This window comes from Podarcis raffonei, chromosome 16, assembly GCF_027172205.1.
Source record: "Podarcis raffonei isolate rPodRaf1 chromosome 16, rPodRaf1.pri, whole genome shotgun sequence".
NCBI classification, from domain to species: Eukaryota; Metazoa; Chordata; class Lepidosauria; order Squamata; family Lacertidae; genus Podarcis; species Podarcis raffonei.
The window spans coordinates 20,060,120-20,086,827 of record NC_070617.1 but is presented as its reverse complement, the minus strand read 5'-3'; the positions used below and the strand labels follow the sequence as shown (position 1 = coordinate 20,086,827).

The following is a 26,708-nucleotide window of genomic DNA, read 5'->3' as shown; positions in this document are numbered from 1 at the left end:
GATTTTATTTACTTTCAAGAAGTTGGACCCTAGCTCACTCTCAACACTCCAACTAATTCCAGCCACGTTTAATAGCTCTTTCAATTCCTTCTAAGCATTTAGATTACAAGGTTTAAGTGAAGATATTGAAACAATTTACCCATAATCGGTGTTTATTTGTTGCTGAATTTGACAAGGGCTTTTATTGCTGTTGTTGTTATTTGAAGTATATAATTAGAAATTACACCCTCTCATTTCAAAAATATAAGTATAGCCTAGGTAATTGCTAAACAATGAATACTCTATGATCATTTTCTAATGCATTTGTAAATAAATAATACAGGCTGAGATCCAAAAAGCCCCTCACATAACAAGCAAAAACACTTCTGCTTGCATGGGGACAGCAGAACATCTGAAGCTGATGCAGTTTCCACCACCATTATACGGGGTGCTTTTCCAAAAGGTCTCATGGTCACCAGTAATGGATTTTTCTGAAGGGATGTAAGGGACTGCATTAGGAAGGAAGCAGGAAAGTCCCACTGCACAAGCAGAATTCCCCAGAGGTTATTTATATACATAGAATCATAAAATTGTAGAGTTGGAAGGGACAACAAGGGTCATCTAGTCCAACCTCAGATCAAGAGTCTCACGCTCTACCAATTGAGCTATCCAGGAAGCTCCAAACCACAATACTAGAAGAACAGCCTTTACGGTAACTATTTGAGAACTATGTGTGCTGCACTAGGTTGCTCATTCTCTGTTCTTGGAAAATGAGACAACCTGCTGTCCCAGGTAGAAGAGAGAGAAAAAAATGTTTATCTTGAGAAAAGGTCACCCAACTGCTAGCATTCAGGAATTGCAAGTCAACGAGAACATCCACAATAACATATTGGGAACTGTAATGAGGGTAGAGGAATAATTTCAAGCACTATCAGGTAGATGGGACGCGGGGGGGGGGGTGCTGTGGGTTAAACCACAGAGCCTAGGGCTTCCCAATCAGAAGGTTGGCAGTTTGAATCCCCGCGATGGGGTGAGCTCCCATTGCTCGGTCCCTGCTCCTGCCAACCTAGCAGTTCGAAAGCATGTCAAAGTGCAAGTAGATCAATAGGTGCCGCTCCGGTGGGAAGGTAAATGGTGTTTCCGTGCGCTGGTCTGGTTCGCCAGAAGCAGCTCAGTCATGCTGGCCACATGACCCGGAAGCTGTACGCCGGCTCCCTCGGCCAATAAAGCGAGATGAGTGCCGCAACCCCAGAGTCGGTCACAACTGGACCTAATGGTCAGGGGTCCCTTTACCTTTACCTTACCTTAACCTTTACCAGGTAGATAGATACAGCTACAATATATCTACACACATTTTTAATGTAACGCGCTTTAAGGATCCTTCCTTCTGGCTCAAAAAGCTAATAACAAATGCAATATTACTTCAAGAGCTCAGGCCAAACTACAAAAAGGGTACCCATCTATTATCCCTTCCATGGCTGATTGCAATTTGTGTGGGGGACACTTTTACAGCAAGGAAAAAGCAGTAGATGCTGAGAATTACGAGTTAAATCCCCCAACACCACAGTCCTGGTCCAATTCTCTGCTACTAAAGTTGGAAGATCCAATCCAGATCTGCATCACAAAAGTGGGGCTTGCAAAGCACCACAAGTCAGCTGACATGGCTCAGCATCCAATTCCCAAAGTGCAGAGTCCAACAAAGAGTTGGACTGCCGTGGTGGGCTGAAACCAAGTAGAAACCTGAAGATGCAGGCTCAGATCCTGCTGATGTGAATCCACAGAGACTACAAAGAATAAATACCTTTCTGCTGAATAAATATCAGCTCCTGCCTTTGGCAACTTCTGGGCACTTGAGAAAAAGTTAAATGGCTTGGTTTGTGTCCTCACACAGTGGAGAGGTTGCCAACCAGAAATCCACAGTTTCATATCAGAGATGAGAACTGTATGACCCAGGAGTTTTGGATTATGCACCTGGATAGTACCTTTTACACTATAAAGAGTCAGCTGCCAACACAAAGGTTTAAGAGAGAAGCCATAGTTGAGTTGCAGAGCATCAACCTCACCCCCACAGGATCAAAGATTCAGTTCCCAGTGCTTCCAGTTAAGAAGATTGCAGACAAGGGGACTAGAAAAAGACCCCTAAAGTGCAGCTGGCAGTGGGAATAAACTGCACTGGGTTCACAGGTCACCAATGTAGTGCCCATGGATGTTCGTATGCCAGCCAGAATCTTCTACTGAATCCACATAAGGTCTCACTAAATATCCCCTCAAAAAGCCACAATGCCAGAGACCATTTGCACAACGTATGTGAGAACATACGATCCGAAAATATAAACCCAAACACCACCTTTATTGTGACCGACTAAAATGTCAATGCAAGTTTAGTTATAAGGCACCCTTCTGTTTAATTATGATAGCAATCATTTAGCATACACACCTGATCTGGAAATGTATGAAAAAGAAAGTTGGAAACTTCATTTTAAAAACACACTTTTATTTCACAATTGCACTGATTAAAATTAATCTAATCCTGATTAAGATGAATAGAAGCTGTAGAAGAGCACTATAAAGTTGACTAAAAGTATTAGCAGATTCAATGTATTCGTCCCCCTGCCCACATGTACCCACATGTTGTCTAAATTCACACACAAATCCATAGTGGGGTTTTTATAAACTAGTGCCTTTTAACAGACTGAAATGAGGCCAAAAATGTATTTTTAAATCCTTTGTGAATTCCCTGCTCTCATTTCCTGAGGAAGGAAGTTAAATATACATGTATGGAATGTGCAACAACTGTACTACAGATGGCAAAAAAATAAGATGTCCAGGAAATGCCCAGCAAGCTACACAACGGAGGTTGTGACTCTCGCCAAGTAACAGCTTTTTCTGCTCCCAAGATGTCAACCAGATGTTGAAGTAGCATAAGGGGGGCAGAATATAATTAATGTGTAAGAGGTAAGCCCTTGGCTTAATACTGCATATTTTGGCATGCTAACAGCCATAAACTAAGCTTGCCAGAGCATAAGAGCCCCCAAACTTTCAGTCCTGAATATGTGAAACAACCACTTCGACACACACACACACACAGAGAGAGAGAGAGAGAGAGAGAGAGAGAGAGAACACTACTAGCTGGAATTACGGTTTCAATGTGAAAAGACTACTCAAGGGCCGGGGGGGGGGCACATTTATGAATGCAGGAGTATTTTCCAGCACTTGCAAGCTAGATACCAGCTACAACCCTTTAATACTAGGGAATATGAAGAGAGCTGTATGCTGCTTCTTGGATCAAGTTTAAACAGTCATGCTAGCTCCATATGCTCACTTAAAAGACTACTGGCTGCATGTGCATACAACACAATCTAGGTGGCTAGTGATCCTGTCTACCCTTCCCTCCTCTTCCTGTTTACCTAGTGTAAAGTTCCATTTTGTAAGCTGTGGGAGGCAGGGATCTTCCTTCTTGTATTCCATTAAGCACACTGGAGGCATTATATCACTAATATTTAAATATTTGAGGGATTTACACCCCACCCTTCAATACGATTTCCAGTTTATAACTGTAACATGTGTACAGTACATACATAACATATATAATAAATGACATAGTTTTTGTTTTATTATGCACTCTGTATTCTCATTTTGTATTTTTGTGTTATGAACCGCCCTGGGATATTCAAATGAAGGGTGGTATACAAATTTTAATTTTAATAATAATAATAATTGTTCACACATAGTGGTAACCCAAGATCAGAAACAAACCATGCTTTACCGCAAACATTGTGCCTGCTTCACTTCTGCCTTTTCCAAGCCAGAAAGCAAACCATGTAATGGCTGTCTTACCATCACATGTGAACCAGCACTCGTGGTGTGCTTCTTGCAAATGTTAAGCCAAGAACAAATCCTGGATTTTGCTTGTGGTTTGTTTGGAGAGACGCAAACCATGAGCACTGGTTCATACATAATTGTTAGCCAGCTGCTCCATAATTGTTTCTAACCCAGGACAATGAGGAGGAAAGAAGGCACAACTGAGCAGAATGGTGTCGGTTCATAGCAAATTTCTACTATGGCTTATCAACCTGACCAGTATAAATGCATAGTCCTTTAGAGGAGTTGAAAGTTACTGTAAGTTTTCTGCTTTTTTTCTTAAACTTTAAACAATGTAAAGAAGTATATGCCATTTGAGTTTTAATGGCTTATATTTACAAGAAGTCCAACAATAAGGATTTCCAAAGCAACACTTTGACATTGTTTTAATATAACACTTCATCAACAGTAAGGATACTTTATTAATTTTTCCCTAATCAAGTATTTCAGCTCAGATGCTTTGGGTTTTTTGACAAGCTGAAGGTATTTATAGAGCATGTAAAATTAACATGGTAAAAAATAGCAGTGCTTACAAGATAGAATTTCAAATGTACCAATTCTGATCCCAATCAATTGAGGGCTTTTGCCGGGGGGGGGGAGCTTCTGGTTCAAAGGTTTTTAGATTGAATTCCACTCCAGCAAGAAGTCAAAGAAGTGCCAGTGTCTATGGCATTGCATGGCAAAATTGCATTCAGACTGGTGTCCCCTATAGGGCTTTCCTCCTAATCCCAAAGGCCAAGGCAAAAAGCTAAGAGGTGCTAAACCAGAGTGCAGACAATTCCCATACCAGAGATCTTCTTCCTCAGCAGCACAACCTGACAATACACAAGGTTCTTTTCAATTCAAGCCTACATTCTCCTCTTTCAAAAAAAATTATTCTAGACATCGCCGCTATCCAATCTACTTTTGGTGTTTCCCCTTTTTCTTTTACTGGATGCTTAACTTCAAGGTTATTCTTGTATTTAGGTAAACCTGAAACAACGGCAGGTGCTAAGATTCTTTCTTTTGAGACGGAGTGTGGAAATACAAAAGATCATACATGTACACAGTGATGGAGTCAAATCCCCAGATGTTACATGTTTTCCAATTTACATTTAACTCCAGAAATAGCAAATATTGTAATTCAGTTACTTAAAGCATTGCACATAAGCCAGAGACATCTTTTTTTACGGCAGCAAAGGAAACAGGAGGCGGAGATTTCCTTCCAACAAGATGATCACCAAACACACTTAAGCCCCAAACTGCACTTGAAAAATAAATAAAACTTGTTTCATAAAGAGAAAACATATTATTGAAGCTTATCTGGGTAAGTAGGAATGTCACCAATGCCTCCACTCCGAACAGGTGCCTCATAAAAAATTAAGAGCCATGGAATTGCTTGATGCAGCACTTCTGAGACATCGCTTTAATTATACATGAACGCATTGCTACCTGCATAAAATAGGCCAAGAGGCACGCAGAAATCATCCCTGCTCTGAGATTTCTCAGGTTCCTTGCCAAGTAAACAATCTGGTATTCGTGGAGGTACGCATTTTGTAAAGACCCAAGAACGACAGCGCTGACATGTTACAAAGCAGGGTTAAGGAGGAGGGTGGAGGGGGGGAGAGAAAAACCCACAACCTTGCTAAACTTCCATGACCGCAGCCCAAAGACAATACAGCACACAGCAACCAATTAGGCATTGTGGAGTGCCATGCATATTTTACTAAAAGGACGACAGTCACTGCCTTTAGGATGTTCCGACTATGCAGCTTACAAGTTAAACAGCCTATTTATTTATTTATTTATTTATTTAGCTGTCTTGGCTATTTTTTTCCTCCATTCCACTCTTTAACCAGAGTTTATTTATATACCGCATTTTGCTGAAAGCGGTTCGGCTGGCAAAGACTCCCCAAATGGGTTACCAATGAACGATACTAGCAATATAAAACTGTAACAATAATCAATAAAACAAAAAAAGCAGCAAACAGATTATAACCAAGTTTTTTGTTTCGTTTTTTAAGAGAATTCAGTATAAGGTATGCGCGTACACATTAGAAAGCCTGACAAATAAACATTTTTACCGGGCACCAAAAATAAAATAAAAGGGAAACCAGGAAAATTTCACTGAGAAGGGAGTTCAATAAAAACGGGGTAATACTGCTAAAGGGGGATGCATCCTTAGGTGACCACCTTCTTTATTTTAGTTTTGTGGAGCTCAGAGCTGAGCATTAATAGCAAGGCAAGCTTTTAGCTTATGAGACTAGCTAGTTGAACACTTTCTGTTCATATGTAAGCAGCACGCAGAGCAGGAACAAAGAGTCTAAACGTGTGAACCAAAAATAGCCAAGCCAGCAAATTGTCATAGAAAACAGAAAAAAGAAGATGTACAGAAGTTGTTGTTTTTAAGCAGATTAAGTTCCTCCACCTAGCCACTAGGCACTGCATTTCCACAGCACTCTCTAAGACCAGACAAATTTTATTTAATTCCTCCTACTGCTTCATTGGTTTTAGTCAGTGTTTGCTTGGGAATGGCATGACAACGCCAAATAGGCATCTTCATAGCCTGCCTCAAAAGCAATAGAAATTTCTTATTTATCTTCACATTCATTATTATATACCATGACACTAGATTCATTTTTACCGCCACCCTACGTATCATCAAAACATTAGCTGATGTGTTAACTAATCTCTATTTCTGCACAGCTGGGGGTAAGCAGTATTTACAATGGTTTTTTGTCCACAAATTGGTGTAGTAGCTTCCCTGTCCACAAACTGCCTCAATCACCAGCAGTATCCAAAATTCTGGTCCAGGATGCTTGAAAGCATGCACTGTTTTTCTACCTAGCTATGTGACATTTAACATTATAATTGTCATTGTTCCTATGAATGAAAACAGCCCAATGAATATTGGTAACTGCTTATAGATTAGTGCTGCACTGAATTTTCATGGTATGTTATTATCCCCGCAAAAGAAGTTGCAATTTGGTTTCGACATAATTTTTTTTTTAAAAAAACACCCTACCTTCACTCCCCCACATCTGTTCACAGCCACTGACCCCCAGAACACATCCTTGACCTTGCCTCGGCAATAAGGCCAACCATACCTTGCTTTCCTGTGCTACAGTAGCAGGGGTTTTTTTGCCTACCAGTGCTACATGCAGGATTTTTGCTCCCAATTTTTTTATTTAGAACATTTGTTGGCAACCCAATGAACAAAGTCCTCTGGGAGGTTCACACGCAGCAGACAATATGCAAATTAAACCATAAAAAACCAATTAATTTCTGACCTAAAAACCAGCACAAACAGTGAAACAGCATTTACAACCCAGAAAAATCAAAATGTTCCAAGAGCAAAAAAAAAAAAAGCCTCAGAGAGATTTTATTTTATTTTATGAAATACATAAAGACCTGTGTGGCACCAGGTAAGTGCCAGGTTGACTCTCATCAAGGAGGGAATTCCATAATTAAGGTGCCACCATCCCTGTTCCAAGAGCTCAAGGTGCAAGCTAAATAGAGTAATTCTAAATTGAAAAGTACATCCCCCAAGGTGAAGTGGAGGAACTGGTGGTGCTCTGGCTAGTGGAGATGTGGAAATAGATGTCCTTTATCCATACTGAGGCAAACTGTGCTCCAATGTGATGAAGTGGAAGGACGCTAGACATCTTCCTTGCATCTTATAAATGCATCGCAAGATCTAATACAGGCTGGAGGCCTCCATCTTTCTTGGAGATGCTGAAATCCTTTGAACAGAATCCATGTCGCCTCTGGGCCCTGTACACTAGTTTTATTGCCCCCTTGTGGAAGAGGGTTTCAATCTGCTCCTCTAGAGGAGATGGTGGTGTTACAACAGAAAATATAGTTGGGATAAAGTCTCTGTACTGCCCCATTAGGTTAAAAAGACAACGCAAAAAGTAAAGTCTCTACATTATTGAATAATATGACCATTAGGTCTCTATGCTCTTCATCTGCCTATTTTAGTTCAATATGTGCGTTTACACTTGTACTCAAAAATCACCAACATTACCAGTATCCTTACATCCAATTTATTTCTGATCTGGGGTTACATTCATATATTGCATTCGCAGATTTAATAATTTTTTCTGTACACAAGCACTGAAGACCACACAGAAAAGAAACGTTCACTGTAGAATTAGAGCAAGATGGAGAAGGGGGAGAATACTTACTGTGTAGCTCACGATGTATCACATCTACTAAGTTTGGTTCATCTCCCCACCAGAATATCCATAACTCCTTACAATCAGGTTTGACATCACGGCGCCAGACACAAAGCAGATTGGCCTGCAGACAGCGGATGAAACTCAGAAGGATGGGGTCATCTTGAGCAGGGGCCGAGATAATGGGGCCACAATCTCCATGGCCTTCAAAGTTATACCTACGCCACTTGATGCCAGTGAGTTCCGCCTGCAGGGAAGAAAATCAAGAGAGTATTAAAACCTTTGCGACTAACTGATATGCAAGTTTGCCAACTTATTTTAAAGTTCCTTATTTTGAATCTTAGTTATCTAGAAAATAAAACAGATTTTAAAAATCAATGGAACCTAAATTAGCTTTAATCTGATTGGACAGTTCCTCAAATACTTCAGATTTTAAAAGAAACCGAAACACTAGCATTGCTCTTTCTTAAACTTTCAGTGCCTCTTCAGAAGAGAGACCATTGTTGTTGATACAATAGATATTGGATAAGTCTGCAAAAAATGAATAGGCAGAAGCTTAATAAGAAAGCAGATTTTCATACAACAGAATACAGTGGTACCTCATTTTTTGAGCATCTTGGAAGCTGAGCGTTTCGGTTTTCAAACGCCGAAAACCCAGAAGTAAATGCTTCCGTTTTCAAATGTGCCTTGGAAATCACACGGCTTCTGCTGTGTGTTTTTCAATTTTCTCCACTGAACTTGCAGCCAGTCTTTTAGGCCTCGGTTGTCAAACATTTCAGAAGTCGAATGGTCTTCCAGAACAGATTATGCTCGAGAACAAAATTACCACTGTACTACGCTTTTAAAACTTACCCTGCTTTCTTTGTACATAAATAGGTATCTCTCCTATCAAAAGCACTAACAGAAAGAAGACCCACGGAAACCAAGATGTAAAGCACTTGCAATTTAATATGCAGGGGTATAGCTGAACTGTTTGTTATTGCTGAAAGCTAAGATTCTATACAGAAATCTAGCAGTTCCTCAAACTCCCAGGCACTGCCAACTGTTGCAAACAGAATACAGGATAAAAGTGGATGCCTGATCTGGCTCTGTCTGCACATTATCACAAAACAGAAAACAAAACAAAAAAGGGAACCCTATCTTATACCAAAGCTCTTTTATCTCAAGCTAGTGTTTTATGTTAATAAAAAGATGAAATTTAAAACATTCTTCATTTCATTTCAATCTGCACCCTATTCTATAATTACATTTTAAACCATTTTGGTTTGACAAGCTCCTGCATCAATGCCCAAAAATATGTAGCTGCTACTAGCATACACAAGATTAAAATATGCAGGATAACTGCACAGCCTGTTTATATTACAGAAATGTAGTACGACATATCTTAATCATTAGAATCTATTTAATCCATTGTTTGAATAAATAAATATTTCAAAATCATTCGGCAACTTAGGGAAAAAACATAAAGCAGTCCTCTGTTTTCAGCAGCTAAGAAACATTTTGGAGCCCTTGTTCTGGGTTTCTGCATTCTGCCTACTGACAAGAGAAATATGAATGAAAGTGAATTCATACTGATTTATTATGTGGGTTATTAAATTGGGGCACCTAATGACTCTGTTCCCTCATGGCAGGCACACATACATTATCTTCTTCAGAGCAGTTACTTTGTTAATTTACTATTTATTTATTCAATTTGTTGCCTACTTTTCATTATAAAATAATCCCAAAGCAGGATACAATACTAATGAAACCCAATAGACTCATACAATCTATCAATAAACAAAAGAGAAAGACAGCAAGCTGGCAAGAGAACATACACCAGGGGGTGGAGAACTAGACTGGTGGGGCAGATCCTCAGTTCCCCAAATCCCTGTGGTCAAGTTTTGACAGGTGGGCAGTCAAAGCTCAAAGGGGCTTGCTATCATCAGTTCAGTGCAAAAATCAAATTGAGGGTGTCCCCTTACACCAGGGGTCAGCAAACTTTTTCAGTGGGGGGCGGTCCACTGTCCCTCAGACCTTGTGGAGGGCCGGACTATATTAGGGGGGGGGATGAACAAATTCCTATGCCCCATAAATAACCCAGAGATGCACTTTAAATAAAAGGACACATTCTACTCATGTAAAAACATGCTGATTCCCGGATGGTCCACGGGCCGAATTGAGAAGGCGATTGGGCCAGATCCGGCCCCCGGGCCTTAGTTTGCTTACCCATGCTTTACACTATGTGTTGGACCGAAAACAGACTTAGGCAGCCCCATTCTCCTCATGGTGCCCATACATAATTGAGCTAGTCCCCTGGTGTAGGTGTCCCAAATCCCCAACCTCCATTTCTTGGATTCATAGAATTGGAAGGGGTCACAAGGATAATCTGGTCCAATACCTTGCAGTGCAGGAATCTTTCACTCAGTGTAGTGCTCAAACCCACAGCCCTGAGATTAAGAGAATCACGCTCTACCAACCAAGCTATCCCTCCCTCAGGGCTACAACATCACCTGAACAGGCTCACTTAGGAAGGTTGCTGGGCACTGGTGTAGGCAATATATAAGCAGCATCCCTTTTCTGTCTATAACCCAGGACCAAAATTCCTGCACTGCAACACAACACAGAGAACAGTAGTTGCTATAGCTCAACTGGCCCAGCCCTGTCATCTGACCTCTTCCTCCCATCTCAAGAAGCAGCCATTTCAAGCAGCAAAGAGGAAGCATTCAGAACATCTTTCTAATTTTTGGCACCACCACACTCTTAGTAGTATATATGGGGGAAAATAGTTTGCATTCTTAAGCAGAAGTTTCGCATCTGTATACACTGCAGTAAGCCAGGTGCCTAGGAGGTTTCCTGTCCTTGTAGATGGGGGGGGGGGGGAGAAAGGAGTTAATGCTGTATGCATGAGGGGAATCATGGTAAGGAGGGGCACAAACACACTCCTCCTTCTTGTGTGTATGCTGTGGGTATTTCTTAATAAAGGACAAAAGCAGGCAAAAATCTACATGAGGCCACTGCTAGACAAAGGCGTTGGTAAATACTAAGATCATGTAACAGTATCTGGAAGCAATAAACTATGTTGCTAAATGTCTAGGGTTTCTGCTCCTTCCTACCCCTGCTGCCAGAGAGAGAGAGAGAGAGAGAGAGAGAGAGAGAGAGAGAGACTAACTGACTGACTGACCAATTTCAGGTGCAGAGCTGGGTGTGGGGGGAGTGAAGGAGGAAAAAGCAAAAGCTTTGGCAGTAGCAAATGGGAACACACTGCGGACAGGACTTGCCGGCAGCTGCCTTGATCATCCTGGGGGATTCCATCTTCTCAGCAAAGCTAGTTGCTAACTGTGGCTATACAACCAGTCCCATAAACCACAGGACTATATTTTAATACAGTGGTACCTTGGTTCCTGAATGGCTTAGTTGTCAAACAAATCGGCTCCCAAACGCCACAAACCCGGAAGTGTGTGTTCTGGTTTCCGAAAGTTTTTTGGAAGCCAAATGTCTGACGCGGCTTCTGATTGAGTGCAGGAAGCACCTTGGTTTTCAAACCATTTTGGGAGTCAAACAGACTCCTGGAACAGATTAAGTTCAAGAACCAAGATACCACTGTATTCTGAAACCACTGCAGTACAGCCTTCCAAATCATTTTGCTGTGTAGTCCTCCTCTGCTTACTCCTTCCTTCCTCCCATCACTCCTTCCCAGGTGATACTGCTAGTCCTAAGGGCTACTGGCATTACTACAGGGCAGCCCAGGAGACCATGGACACAGCTCCTCACAGGGAGATAGAAAGAAACCAATCTGGTTTCCCATTCAGGTGCTCAGTCAAGGACAACTGTTGCCCACCTCAGAATAACATGAGGTTAGAGACTCCATCTACATCCACCATCCACAGCTGACACTGCTATACAGTATTTGTTTTACATAAGCAGTTTCAATAGCCTCTCATATTTTTCTGTCTTAACAGGCAGGGATTGAATGTGGGATCATATGAGTCCAAAGGATATGCTCTTCTATGAGCTATGGCACCTCCTCAGTCCCTCCATTCTATCATTCTGCTTTCACGATTATTTTGAACACGACCAAGTACAGACATAAAAGAGACAAATCTGACACGATTGCAAAAAAACACAGCAAATGCTTCCAAAGCCGACCCTCCCCCGCCCCCCCCCCCGCCACTCAGTCATACTGAAACTTAAAGCTCAGAATTAACGTTGTTATTTCCAAAAATACTACTCCTCAAGCAAGAAACTGGAGCCCTACCCAGTGATGTGGATTTTCCAGAAAAAGTTGAAGATATTTTTCCAACGCCCTAAATCAATTGGGTTCTAATTTAGCATGCTTCAATTATGCATACTTCTGCTTTTAATCCACTCTCTTCACAAAGAATAGAGACTATGCAAGTAGATATATTGCCTCAAAAAAGTTATTCAGTCTGACAGATAGTGTATCCAACCATTCTGTTACTAATTAATGGACTTCCCTGTCTTCTTCGCCCTCATATGCCTCCCAGAGCTGCTCAGATTTGGGGGTGCACAAAGGGGTGCAGAGGGGAGGAGAGGAAGGAGATGTCCCATTGCATCAGTGAAAATCTGCGGTGGCAGGTGTCCTCAACAGCATGTCACCCAATCTATTTTTAGAAATGAGAGAATTTAATACACCATCTGATATACAGGGAGAAAGAGGATTTCTGCCCCAAATCACTAGTTGCATTTTTTTTCTTTCTTTTTCTTTTCTTTAACTTAACTTACAGTGAAAATAATGACCTTACTATAAAAGGACTATTTCTAAGGCTTTGTGTTTGAAAATACCCTTTCAAATTTTCAAATTCCTACAGACACCACCCTGGCAAACCCTATAAACAAGAATACTGTACTACTGTCAATTTAAACCAAAGCTGAGCTTTCTAGTCACATCACCGAATGTGAAATGCTACATTACTAATTTCAAAACATGAAAGCACAGTATTTTAACTTCCATCTGGCTCTTCCTGCTTCTAATGAAAAACTGAGCAAGCTAACATGCTTGGTGAGTGCTGAAATGAGCTGGTTGATACATGTCATCTGAGGTATGCAAAAGCTGCAATCCTAACAACACTTAATAGGTAGTGATTCCCATTGAAATAAATTGAATTTATGTCTGAATAAACATGCTTAGGGTTGCAATGTGAAGGTGTTATTTTACCAAGAATGTTCAAGTACTGTCTCCATGGTCTAAATGTAACTCTAAACTGAATGTACAGAGAATATGCCTCCTGAAAATGAATTATGAGAAAGGGGCTCCATTTCAGGGAACTTTTTCAAGAGGTGCGGAAACCTTCAGGGGCACAGAAGTAAATTTATGGAGTCCAACGCATTTTTAAAAATCTTGTGCCTTTGACCTCCAACTCTGATGCAACATATCCTGTTGGTTGTGCCCAAAAGTTCCCCTGTAGGATTCCTCCCAATTTTCTGCCTTCCCATTTTTCTGTTCAAGTTTGAAACACCAATATGCATGTCCAAAATAAACTTTATAATAAAGCACACGCAGCCATAGCGCAACATTCAGAAATTGTCATTGTCATGCTATGCACCTCAAGAGAATCTTCAAAATGCTAGACCCTTGAAGGTAACAGTAATGTGGACTTCTTACTTGAGAGCCACTATCAGATCGGGTATTCTTATGTTTCTCCTCCCCTCCATTAAACTGCTTTTGGCCCTTCAGGAGAGGAAGTCAATTTTCAGCATGTGTCACATGCACACATTCACAGAAACAGGACAAATATTTGACTCCCCTTCATCAAAATAGGATTATGAGACAGCTCACAGTATAAACACATCAATAAAACCAATGAACACAAACAAAAATGTGGAACAGTACAAGCAATCTACAACTTCCTATATCAATACAGCGGTCCACAGAATCAACACATAACCCTGCCACAATCTGTAAAAGAAAAACATCGTGAAAAATTACATTTGATTCTGCATTTTGCAGCATGGTAACAGAGATCTGAATAGGTCCGTATAGTTAAAGCTATGATTTTCCCAGTAGTGATGTATGGAAGTGAGAGCTGGACCATAAAGAAGGCTGATCGCCAAAGAATTGATGCTTTTGAATTATGGTGCTGGAGGAGACTCTTGAGAGTCCCATGGATCTTTGCAAAAAGATCAAACCGATCCATTCTGAAGGAAATGAGCCCTGAGTGCTCACTGGAAGGAAAGATCCTGAAGCTGAGGCTCCAATACTTTGGCCACCTCGTGAGAAGAGAAGACTCCCTGGAAAAGACCCTGATGTTGGGAAAGATGGAGGGCACAAGAAGAAGGCGACGACAGAGCACGAGATGGTTGGACAGTGTTCTCGAAGCTACCAGCATGAGTTTGACCAAACTGTGGGAGGCAGTGGAAGACAGGAGTGCCTGGCGTGCTCTGGTCCATGGGGTCACGAAGAGTCGGACACGACTAAACGACTAAACAACAACACAGAGATGCACATACATTCAAGCTGCCAGAAGGGGCTCATAAGGTGCATCCATCCCACCAAAACTTTCCTCCCCAAAACAACCAGCATGCAGACAAGTCACCAGAAGCATTATTGGGCTGTAATCTCATCAGGCCAGGTATATTCTGAATTGCCTGCCCTGAACTTGTTTCAACTGCAGCAGAATTTCTGCCAGTTAACTTTGGATTAGACATGTATATGATCTGAAGGAACTAATAATAAGTGAAAGATAAAACCTGGAACCGCTATTTCAACAAAACCAAAGTAAGTAGGTCAGGAGTAAAAAATTAACAAAAGGTAATGCCTTTTTTTCTCCAAGAAATTTTTACCCCCACAAAATCTTGGTTTGCCACCACCCCCTATCCTTTGAACACACACTAACTCAAACCCACTTTAAAGGCAATGCACATTTTGTGAAAAGATATACACTTCAGTACCACAAATTTCACAGCAATTTCACAGCAAGAGAGCAGGCTATAGTGTAGCAAAGCTACACTTGGGCATTAAGAATAAGCCTCATTTTGGTTTTTAATTATGCATTTTGAGAAATGTTCAGCAAAATGACTTTCTGAAGCAAGCATTTATCTGTATCATGCAATCTATGAATTATGTGCCCAAAGCTCCAAGCACTCTGTGTTTTGAAGCAATTTAAGTCATCAGCATAACAAATTTTACCAGTTGTGCTGGAAGTACTCTGTGACAAAGTTCTTGCAAGTTATCTTTCACCCCAATAGCTAACCAAAGCTATATATATATTACTCAGCTAAAACTCACAAATGAAAACTGTTTTCCTGTTTACATTCACTGAAGGGCAAACAATGTTATTTCAGTGCAAGAATTGCCCTTGTATGACCACTCAGAAAACCACACTATACCCAATAAATCTCTGTCATCTGTAAGCAAATATAACCAAGTTGGTTGAATGCTGTTTTCATTACACCTCTTTGTCTACAGCTTACTTTCAGCAGTTTGATGTTTTATTATCTTTCATGTTTTCTGCAATTCTAATGTGACCCTGTACAATTACTATCCACTGATTTCAAAATTTCCTCTACAACAGCAGGCCACACTTGTATCCCACAGGACATCACAGCATGGCATATGTGCAACACAGTGCTCTGGTTCACATATCATGCTAAAAAAAACCATTTGGCGCAAACATGTAAGCATACAGGTGCTCCTCCCTGGTATTTTTGCTCCTGAGCCCCACAAAGGTGAACTGTAATTTGGCTTAACATGCCATCTGAACTCAGGACTATGGTTTAGCAATCTCCAGACTAACCATGTGCTGTAACAAAGATTTGTTCTTGGTTTATGAATCATGCTTTGTGATGATGATGATGATGATGATGATGATGATGATGATGATAGCAGCTAGAACCCCACATTAATCTATAAACTGAATTAAAGCTTTCTAACCAGTATGTTGAGATAAATGACTTTTCTAGACGAAAATCATTTCTCAAATATATCTGTTCAGTAGGAATCTGGGCCTGCTTCAACCTGCATGCCATGAGTACCTCATTTTTGCTTTCTACTTTTGGGCTGCCAAGTGAAGCACAGAGTAGCAACTCTGGAAAGAAGAACACAAGAAAATAAAAAGAGCAGTGTACAGGTTCTTCTAACCCAGTGGTTCTCAAACTTTTTTCTCTGAACCACACTTTAAGAACAAAAATTTACTAGCTCCACACCTATTTTTTTATTGCTAAGAAATACATTGGAAAAGAATAAGAAACAACTCCTTAGCAGTGCTTGATTTATAACAGAACACAACTACTTTATAATATGATCATGGGACACCCAGAAAGAATAAAACAATGCAGCTACATAGGAAGACAAGTCGTTCCCAAAATATAATTATAAACGAGACACTTACATATGTACCTTAAGTATGCTTACAAACTCAATTAGAGGTGTGAGTTTGCTTTTTCTCATTTATATTAGGTCTAGTTTGAGACCCGCAAACTCTCATCTCCTCATTCAGACAAAGAAGCCTTTCTCTTTTCTGATCTTTCAGATCTGACAGAGTTGAAAATCCCTGTTCACAACAGTATGTCGTGGAGAACTGTAGACTAGCAAATGCTCTTGAAGAGAGTTGTAGATGTTGCTATCCAAAAATACATATGTTATGTTATGTTTTATGTTATGTTATGTTATGTTATGTTATGTTATGTTATGTTATGTTATGTTGTTGTTATGTTATGTTATGTTATGTTATGTTATGTTATGTTATGTTATGTTATGTTACAGTGGTTTTCAACCAGTGTACAGTGGCACCCGGGGGTGCCTTGAGTGATGGTCAGGGCTGCTGTGGGCAACATGGCCTCTGACCCCCTTCCCTTCCGTCTCTAATACCGTCTCGTGTCTCTGCCTCCCAAAGTCTTGCGCAGCTGTTTGTTGCAACAGTCTCGGCTACAAACTCTGCAAGCGAATGATGCCACTGGGGCTGGCCAGGGGGTGCTGGTTGCCAGGATCTAAGGCGGCCTCAGAATAAGCAAGCAAGTGGGTGAGGAAGCCCAGCCAGCCAGCCTGCCAGCCCTTGCTGTTGGGAATGGACAGAAAAGGCCCAGGCCCCCAAGTGTGAGGAAGCACCTCTCTTTGGGGTGGGGGGCAGCTCAAAGACTAGGGGCAGTGGCTGTCTGGAGGGTTCCCAAGGAGAGGAGAGAAGGCTGAGAGAACACTCCCCAAGGGAGGAAGTTCAAAAAAGGGTGAGAGGCTGCCAGCTCTGCAGGCAAGGGGTGATATAACTGGGCTCCTGAGCCCCACAGGGGTGCCGCAGAAAGAATAGAGTTGGTCAAGGGAGCCATTAATTCAAAAAGATTGAAAACTTCTGATATACTACACTACACTACACTACACTATACTGAAATGTTTAAATGTTTCTTTGATTGTCCTTGAATCTCTCCCCGCCCAACATGTCATCCTCTCATGCTACATCCTTTGAGAACCACTGTTCTATCCCAATACTTGAAAGAAGAGGACAAAATTTGCAAGCAAGTAGTCCCTCCTGAATGGAAAAAGCCTGCCAAAATTCCAGACTTCTATATTTCCATATTTCAGCTGTAGCCCTAAACCCACTTACTTGGGAGAAACCACCACTGAACTCAAGGGAACTTACTTCTCATTAAATAGGATTGTGTTGTTAATCTTGTAACCTGTCATGGGTGTGGCTGTTAAGATCCTTTATGAAAATATTTGAAAGATACTCCCTCCAAATAGGGAAGCTATTCACTCTACAGGTTTTTTAAAAAGGAAAGCATGCAAAATGTATACAGTATCACTAAGAGATGAAAGGATTGGTTATAAGAATGAAACAACAGTGTAAATAACATACATGATTTTTGTGGGCAGATTTGCATCATTGTTCAGGAAACACAGGAAGTAGTATCAATGGAAAACATGATTTAGGGTTTATATCAGCCTTTTTCTTGCCAATTTAAAATCATTGATTTAAATCAATCTAATCTGCAGGTTAGTCACCCTTTCTTTATTAGAATTTCAGAAAACAATCAGTTTAAGTGTACACCAATGAATAATCCCTAATCTTGAAACAGTAGCAGCAGTCTGAGACTCCACCAGTCAACCATCTCAGCAAGCAGAATTATAAGAATGAGATTGAGGACATACGTCCATATAGGACTGGAAAAGATTTACCACTTCCAGTGCCTACCAAACAGATTTCAAAGATTACAGGATTAATCATTCAAAATTGAATATTCTAAAGAAAACAAAGGCTCAGATTTACTTTCAAAAGCACCAGTGTAAACAAAATCCTGGAACTGAAACACAAATACAAGGTAGCATCCAGGTACAGTGTAGGCCAACCATCGTTTATATTTGTGCTTGCCTCTAGCAAAGGCCAGTAATAGCGATTTGTAACAAAACCAGCAGCTCCCAGTGCTTAACTGCAGGCTACAGAATAATCAAAGCAGCACAAAGATACATAATCCACACCCAGTCTTAATCTTTTAGCAGCAACCCTGGCATTTTTCCAAGAGGCAGGTGGTATGCCATAGGGCATGAAGTCCAAACACATACACGCTAACCATTTGCTCCTCAAGTAGGAAAGTGTGAGGATTGCCCCCATTTGGAAAAGAGAGCTATCATATTCCCAGAAACTGCCATTCTGACACCAGAATCCCATTTCACTAGCCTGATGATTGCAAAACAATGTCTACAACCACTGTGCTTATATTTGGCATAATTCAGACTGCAGTCCTAAACACATTCAGCCGATGTGAAGCCCCGTTGAACTCAATAGGGATTACTTCCTAGTCGTCACAAACAGGACTGTCCTGTCATTCTACTTTCATCATTCAGATTGTGTAATTGGAACATACGAAGTCCATTATCATATAAGAAAAAGTCATTATCTATAAAAATGAAGTTTACATGGCTTCGTAACAGCAATGTAATCTGTTAAGAATTCTTAGTAACTTGATTGCTACCACTGCAATAAGAACTAGTTTCAGCAATGTAGACCAGTAAGCAATTTTGTATAATAACTGAAATGATGGTGGTAGAACATGACTTGCTTTTGAATAAGAAAGCTACTGCAATATAGGGGAAAACTGCCTCTTGCGGACTGCAGCCCAAGGACATCCCTCTTCAACAGCTGCTCTTTTGTAGAATTCATTCAATAGTATTTGGTAACCTCCCATTTAGACTTCTGCAATGTCTACTGTATGAGGAGGATGGATAAAAATGGAGGGGTTTTCTTAGAATAGATTTTTTTAAATGTAAATGATATTTTCCTTTCTATAATAAATAGGTTAAATAGGGAACAGGTAAGTCTATGGCTGTATTTAAGATATAACTATGTGAATGAAAAAACCAAACTGATCATTTCTCGAACATGAATATTCACACACTACCTACCAGACAAACATATTTCCTCTTCACCTGAGAAATATATACATTGCTGTCGTCCACCCAGTAACAATCATTCCTGCCCTTAGTTTGTGCTTATTACCTATTTTTGTGATGGCAGGCGTGGGCTAAGTGCAGGAAGGAGCAACACTGGAAAGAAGAATGGAAAACAGCATTGTGCAGTGTTCAGATTCTATGCCCACACTTCAGCTGCATTGCTTAAGGTTACAAAAAGATTGCTTTCTTCTTTCTCTCTCTCTCTCTCTCTCTCTCTCTCTCTCTCTCTCTCTCCACACACACACACACACACACACACACACACTTTTCCTGTCCTCCACTGGGCATAAGGAGTCATCCAAAAGGACAATCAAGGCAAACACAAGCCTGAAATCAAACTAAAATGGATCGAGATCAGATTTTCAATCTCATTCAATAATTCCCGCAGTTGCACACACATTATCCACACATTCAAGCACATTGCCCTGAAAAGCATACGTACTCTTCTCCTCACAGAAAATTTGTTTCTAACCTGAAAGGCAAACGTTTAATCAGAGAAGTGATCCCAAATAAAAGGGAATTTGTTCCCTTTCCACATTTCTTTTTCTCAGACCTTTTTATGGTCCACTAGAGTTTCTACTCCACGACCTATATCTTCTTCATTCATGTTTCTCATGCAAAGCAACGTCCACTACACTGTGGAAGTCCTTGTGGGCCAACTTATGGAACAGTGGTAATATTATCTATCTCTCTCTCTTTATCTGTGTGTGTGTGTGTGTGTGTGTGTGTGTGTGTGTGTGTGTTTGTGTGTGGTTCTTTGGATGCAAGCCAGTGCATCTCAGGAACTAAACCAGCCCCAGGGCAAGCAGAAACCAGTTTCAGAATCGGCTAAAGTATCGGCACACCTGACAAAGCAGTTCATGTCCCTGTTAACACTAAAATGCCTGCTTGTAAGACAAAGTATTTGTTAAGGCGTTTGGCAAAATGACAAATAATTTGTCAGCGCTCTATAAGTGCTTGTAAGTGTATTTAAGTTCAAAACAGTTATCAAATTTATAGCAATGGCTGACTGGGTGACAAAGAATGGGCATGAAAACTAGAAGCAGGCTACTCGCCAGGAACAACAGCCAAACAAAACTTTGCAGGACTGTGGGCATTAAACTTTAATCAATTGCTACTGAAGCATTTTTACGAGCCTTCCAACAGAACTGAACTATTTCCAAACTTTACTTGAAAGAGTCTGGATGCTAAAGCTTCCTACCAGGTAAACAGATTTCACATAGGCACAACCAACTCATTAAGTAACAACTGCCTTAGAAAATATTATAGGATTTTGAAGCTAAGAGTTCACCAATCATTTGGCAACCAATAGAATTTAAGGTTTCATTACCATTTTATATTTTTAAAATTATCATTGTAAGTAGTGTATACTGACCTTTTCAACAAAACCCACTTTTTCTAAAAAATAGAACTACAATGAGCTTACTATGTACTTTAGAGACCAGATCTGTAAAATCATGTGAATATTAGAATTCTGTAAGAAGGGCTCTGGGTTGTTCTAATTTTAATCATCATCATCATAATCTTATCATTTAATCCCTCTGAATTGAAGTGTCTTTAGATGCATTTGTTCCACGCTCCAGATAGAGTGGACTGAGGAAAAAAGCAAATACAGTAGTTGAAACGACAGCTTATTGTGCAATGCAAACCAGTGAACTTGTCGGGACACCAGAGAAACTGCTCCACCCAACGCAGGCAAGCTTCCAAGGTCCTACTGCTTGGATCATAAGCATAAATTATACAGGTGTTGGGAAACAGGAAGCTGGGAAAGTCACTCTCAAGCTGTACTGGATGGTCGCACAAGTTAGCTTTGCTAATAAGGCCTAGCAGGGAGGGTATCCCCAGGTGAGCATTTCCTCAGCCCGTACTTGCTAGAAAACAGAGGAGGGGGGTCATTTTCAGTCCAATGGCTATATTCCCTCACAGGCAACCTTCTAGCTGACACGTGCCAGGGGCAGAGGCAAAAGTGGGTGGAGCAAAATATTTGACAATTATCTTTGTACAGCCTTCATTTTAACCCCACAAAAGCTAGCAGTTTCTACAGTGCGGAAGGGTTTGATAGTTGAATATGCAAACCCCACAGAGAAAGGTGAAGAAACGTGCAGGGCAGGCTATTTCTCACTATTTTGTAACAAGACTCCTACCAGTTTAAAGCATTCGCTGAAGAACTTGTTCTGTTGTCCTAATCTCATAAGTAAAATCAGTGCTTTTTTTCTTTAAAAAAATGTTTAGGGGTACTCTCATTTTCCTGTTCATATTGAAATACTGCCCCTCAATGAGGCCAAACTTAAGATTCACAAAATGTTTAGGGGTATGCGTACCCCCCAGAAAAGAGCACTGAGTAAAATATACACAATGATTTTGGATTCAGGCCTGCGGGTGTGGGGAGGTAAAGATTTTTAAACAACAAAATACCTGAAGAAGAGTGGATTCGAATATTTAACAATGTGTCAATTAGGCTGATTAGTGTTAATTTGAAATATATATATATTTGATTAAAAACATTTATTAATGGTACCTTACTATAGTAAAATATACATAAATGTGACAGGTAAGTGTTGGAGATAGAGTCTTAAGGTTTGTTCAGATATGCAAAGGCTTTGGAGATGAAGTGTTAGGGAGAATTAAGTAAATATCATAAAAAGTACTTAGCAGGATAAGTAGACACTACAGATTTAGAATCTGAAAATTACACCCATCCCTGAAATTTTAGAATAGCATTAAAAAAAGGGATATCACACTGTAAATGACAATGGTATCTTATATATATATATATATATATATATATATATATATATGTATAAAAAACACAGATTTATTGAATCTGTTCATAAACTTCTGGAATATTAACTTTAATGATAAGATACAACCATATGTTTTCTATGCTGCAACAACATGCTGACTTTATTACTGCTTGGTTTATCATATGTACTTAGCAGCATATTTACTGCAGTAATTTTATATGTATTATTTTCTTATGGTTATGGTTATGAAACAAAATGAACAAAGCAAGCATTTTGAAACAGCAGGACTTCTTTGATAGATCATTTAGCTGGTTATTATAAGTGGAAAAATAGTATTACAGCTGGCAGAAAAGAGTTTTGTTAAGCAAATGCTCAGCGCGTTTTACAGCCTGATCAAATGCATGCTTACTCAGGCAGCAATGCTTACTTCCAGGTAAGTATGCATAGTACTGAAACCTAGAAGAAAGTTGTGGAGCTGCCAAAGTTTGTAGACAGAAATTTTACAGGTTATTTTTTTCTTCTGAACAGACTTTTACGCGCGCACACACACACACAAATGGAGGCAATTTTGAGAGACTTGAATGAAGTACATTAAAATCTGGTTTCATAAGAAAAACTGAAGAAAGAATACAGCTCAAAATTACAGCTTTTCCAACCCCTGTGGACAGAGTTTCAATGATCTAGCTTAGAAAATGGCTACTGAAAAGTATACTATAACCAATGAAGCCACGCCACAAAAAGGGGTACATCTCTAAGACAGAATGAGAATTGGGGGGGGGGGGTAGTTGTAAATCACTAGATCCAATCTGCTGCTTGATGCAGGATGTCACAAGTCTCCTACTTCTGGAAAAGGGTAGAATTCCTTACTCAGTGTTGAAATAAAATGTTTAGACAAGAAGCTCAAACAGTCAATGCTGGCCAGACACTACACTTTCCCCACATTTTGAGTTATGTACCCAAAAATGTCAGTGTAATATTTGAGCTTCAAATACAAATACTGTATATAATAAATATGCAGCCTTTAAAGGGAGAAAGGAAACACATAAAGTGAATTTCATATTAAATGCTCATGTAGTTATCAACCCACATTATTGTACATAACTTCATTCCATCAGATAAAATTGGTATGTGTTTTGGCAATACATGTAATGTTGCTATCAGGATGGAACTGAACTTAACAGCTGGCTAACAGAAAGTAATAGCTGGCTACCAAGATCAACCATAATTTCTGCATCCTGGCCTTGCCATTTGACCTGACTTGGATTTAATGAAATCACTGAATACTGAACTGGACAATTATTTCTATGCTTAAGGTGCTAGCCCTGCGTTAGCTGAAGTAGTATTTCAGATTCCTGGACACCCAGGTGACAAAGACAGTTTCCAAACCATACAAACAGCCAGAAGCAGAGAAAGTTACTACTTTGATATGGCATTTTTTAAAAATCATTTTGCACAATAAAAGTTAAAGCTTAAACTAGTATATATAGTGGAAAGAGGTAGGAATTTGCGCATATCCCGCTATACATAAAAAGTAATGCATCACACAGTTGATACATGCAGGTGCCCAATTTGCGCAAGCACTCTGCACGCACCCTCCTTTTTGTGAGGGAGAAAACTGTCAGGAGCTCGGCCTACACTCGAGTACATACAGTACACACAAATTGCACATCACCAGCATCACGTTACCTTTGTAAACACAGTGAGAAGAAAGCCATAGCTCAGTGGAAGAGCATATGCTTTGCATGTAAAAGGCCCCAGGTTCAATCCTAGCCTGTAGTTAAAAGGGCTGGAAAAGATTCCCATCTGAAAACCTGGAAAGCTACAGCCAGTGAATGAAGACAATGAGACAGATGGATGAACTTTTTATAAGGCACTACGCTCCTACAGGATTTCCAGACAGTAAAAACATTATTTGTCCTCAGTTTCAGTTTAAGAAGGGTGGAAACGAAAAAAGTAGGGCTGTAATAATTTGTTCATTAATCAGATATAGTACACTGATTTTAAAACCTTGTAACTGATTTTAAAAGTGTTCTCTATATTGGGTGACATTTTGCAATACAGTACAGGTTTACTCAAATAATATTATTAATTTGAAAATTCACAATTAGATGGACTAGGTCAGTAATTTTAAAAATTATCAGTAGATCTACCACAATACCACCACCAATAACAATAACAATAAAAAAGTCACCAGTTTCAGCTGAAAGAGTGTGCTGCAAATCAGAACTATACCTAAATGTTATGGTTGTGCATGAAATTAGTAGGAGTAACACACAATTAAATCTGCTGTTCTCAAAGAGCTTTAAAAAAAATGTTTCCTCCCACTTCCACACCCACACCCACACCTTCACAGGGAAGGGCTGCAAGTGGCTCAGTGTTTGATCTCCTGATAATTCCCTACACCTCTGCTCTCTTGCCATTTTTAGGCATTTGCATGTAGTAAGATGTATGGGACGCGGGTGGCGCTGTGGGTAAAAGCCTCAGCGCCTTGGTGGTTCGAATCCCCGCGGCGGGGTGCGCTCCCGTCACTCGGTCTCAGCGCCTGCCAACCTAGCAGTTCGAAAGCACCCCCGGGTGCAAGTAGATAAATAGGGACCGCTTACTAGCGGGAAGGTAAACGGCGTTCCGTGTGCGGCGCTGGCTCGCCAGAGCAGCGATGTCACGCTGGCCACATGACCCGGAAGTGTCTGCGGACAGCGCTGGCTCCCGACCTATAGAGTGAGATGAGCGCACAACCCTAGAGTCTGTCAAGACTGGCCCCTACGGGCAGGGGTACCTTTACCTTTTTATGTAGTAAGATGGCTAGCTATTACACAACTTTTAGGAGAAAGGAAATTGTATTTTCTGTAGCAATACTTAGCTCCAAGAATTGCAGTCATCTCATCATGCAGTGCCACAAAAGAGAATGTTTTCAGCCCCCATTTTAGCAGAAAAACTAGAAATGCAAGAATACACATTAGAGCCTGCCTGGCCTATGGTCCGTAGGATATCAATCTAACAACAGCTAAGTGCTTGACCGTGCACTTAAATTCAGAGGTTTCCATGAGTGATCCCAAACAGACAAACTCAACATGTGCTACTGATCGGTTGTGCCCAATTATGCATTTTGAGACTGGAATCCATCTAGCAAACTGATGTTAGAGACATCAACACAACAGAACTACAGTATGACGACTTTAAATAACCTTTAGAAATGGGGGAAGGGGGAACTGTTGCACTGGCAATGATCCAGGAAATGGCTCCGAGTCCAATATGCAGTTAAGACTGCATTTTCAAAAGAAAACTAGAATAGCACAGCATTCCAGCATCTTTTTCTAGAACTCTTTTTCAACGCAGAAAAAAATTCTATTGTAATATAGTAATTAGGTCCAAGTTACATTCCACATCAACCAAATTTGATACAAGAGAGCCTGAGAACTGTTCTACCATATGTTAACTCGAGGGGGGGCACCAACTCAACAACCATGACAGCCTGCTTTTCAAAAAAATTAAAAAATAAAAAAGGAAGCCACTAGCACTACAAAAAAAAAAAGAGGTTCTGAAGCAAACTGTGTGGGTACTCTTTGAAGAGGTTTCTGCGAAATAAGCCAGCCTGGCCGCTCCCACCTGCCAGTGTTTTCAGCCAATGTGTGAAGTCAGATCTGTGATTGATAAGTGAGTCGGACATCAGGCAATAAGAATCCCTGGATTCCCAAAAAGCTTTTGTTTTCCCCTCCTCTTTAGAGCACATTTCCTGCTTCTGTTTTATTTTCTAGTAGTCTTTGGAATCTCCCTAGTTTGCTCTTCCTTTTTTCCTAGCAACCGGGATGCATCTTTCCTGTGGGGTGGTTCATCTGAGATCAGGTACACACAAGATGTTATTTTCTGCAAATACTACTAAAGCAATCAAGTGTGGGTGAATATTAAAAAGAATGTCAAATGCACAATGTGTAAACTCTGCAATGAGCCATGTCGCCTGCTGTGCAGGAGGTGATGTCCAGGAACTCATTAAGAATTCACTACATAGCTAACTTACAGTAAAATTGTATATACAGAAGCCTCTTTATGTTTAATGGAGTTAATGGGCACAGGATGGCAGCCTAGGCTTGGGTTTAGGACTGGCATGAGGGGGAAGAGTGCTCATGTGCCTTTAACACCTCTATCTCCTCCTCAAGAGGTCCAGAGGGTGGCAAGACAAGAACGGGCCTTCTCTTCAGTGGCTCCCCGTCTATGGAATGCTCTCCCCATGGAAGTTCGCCTGGCGCCTTTGTTATACACCCTTAGGCACCAGACAAAAACGTTCCTTTTTAACCAGGCCTTTGGTTGATCTTATTGACATCCAACACCCTTTCAGAATGTGGCTTGGGGGGGGCGTTACTGGGTTATTGCTTTTGGTTTGATTTTATATGTTGTGGTCTTGTTGTAAACCGCCCTGAGGCCTCCAGGTATAGGGTGGTGCATAAGTTGAATAAGTAACCATCATCATCATCTCCACAATCAGGGCTTTGTGTTATGCCACAGCAGCCATTTTGTGTTATGCCACACCCCCATGGTAGCCATTTTCAAACTGGACCCCATAGCACTTGAAGCGTGCCCACTTGTTCAAAA

The 26,708-nt window shown here is 40.5% G+C and overlaps 1 protein-coding gene across 1 annotated transcript in view; it reads right to left on the bottom strand.

The window, feature by feature from the left end:
- MED13L (mediator complex subunit 13L) overlaps nt 1–26,708 on the bottom strand; it is a 172,510-nt gene that overhangs the window by 133,731 nt on the left and 12,071 nt on the right. The window contains exon 2 of the mRNA XM_053370243.1: nt 8,007–8,244. Coding sequence (XP_053226218.1) covers nt 8,007–8,244 — 238 coding nt within the window. The remainder of the gene's footprint in view (nt 1–8,006; nt 8,245–26,708) is intronic.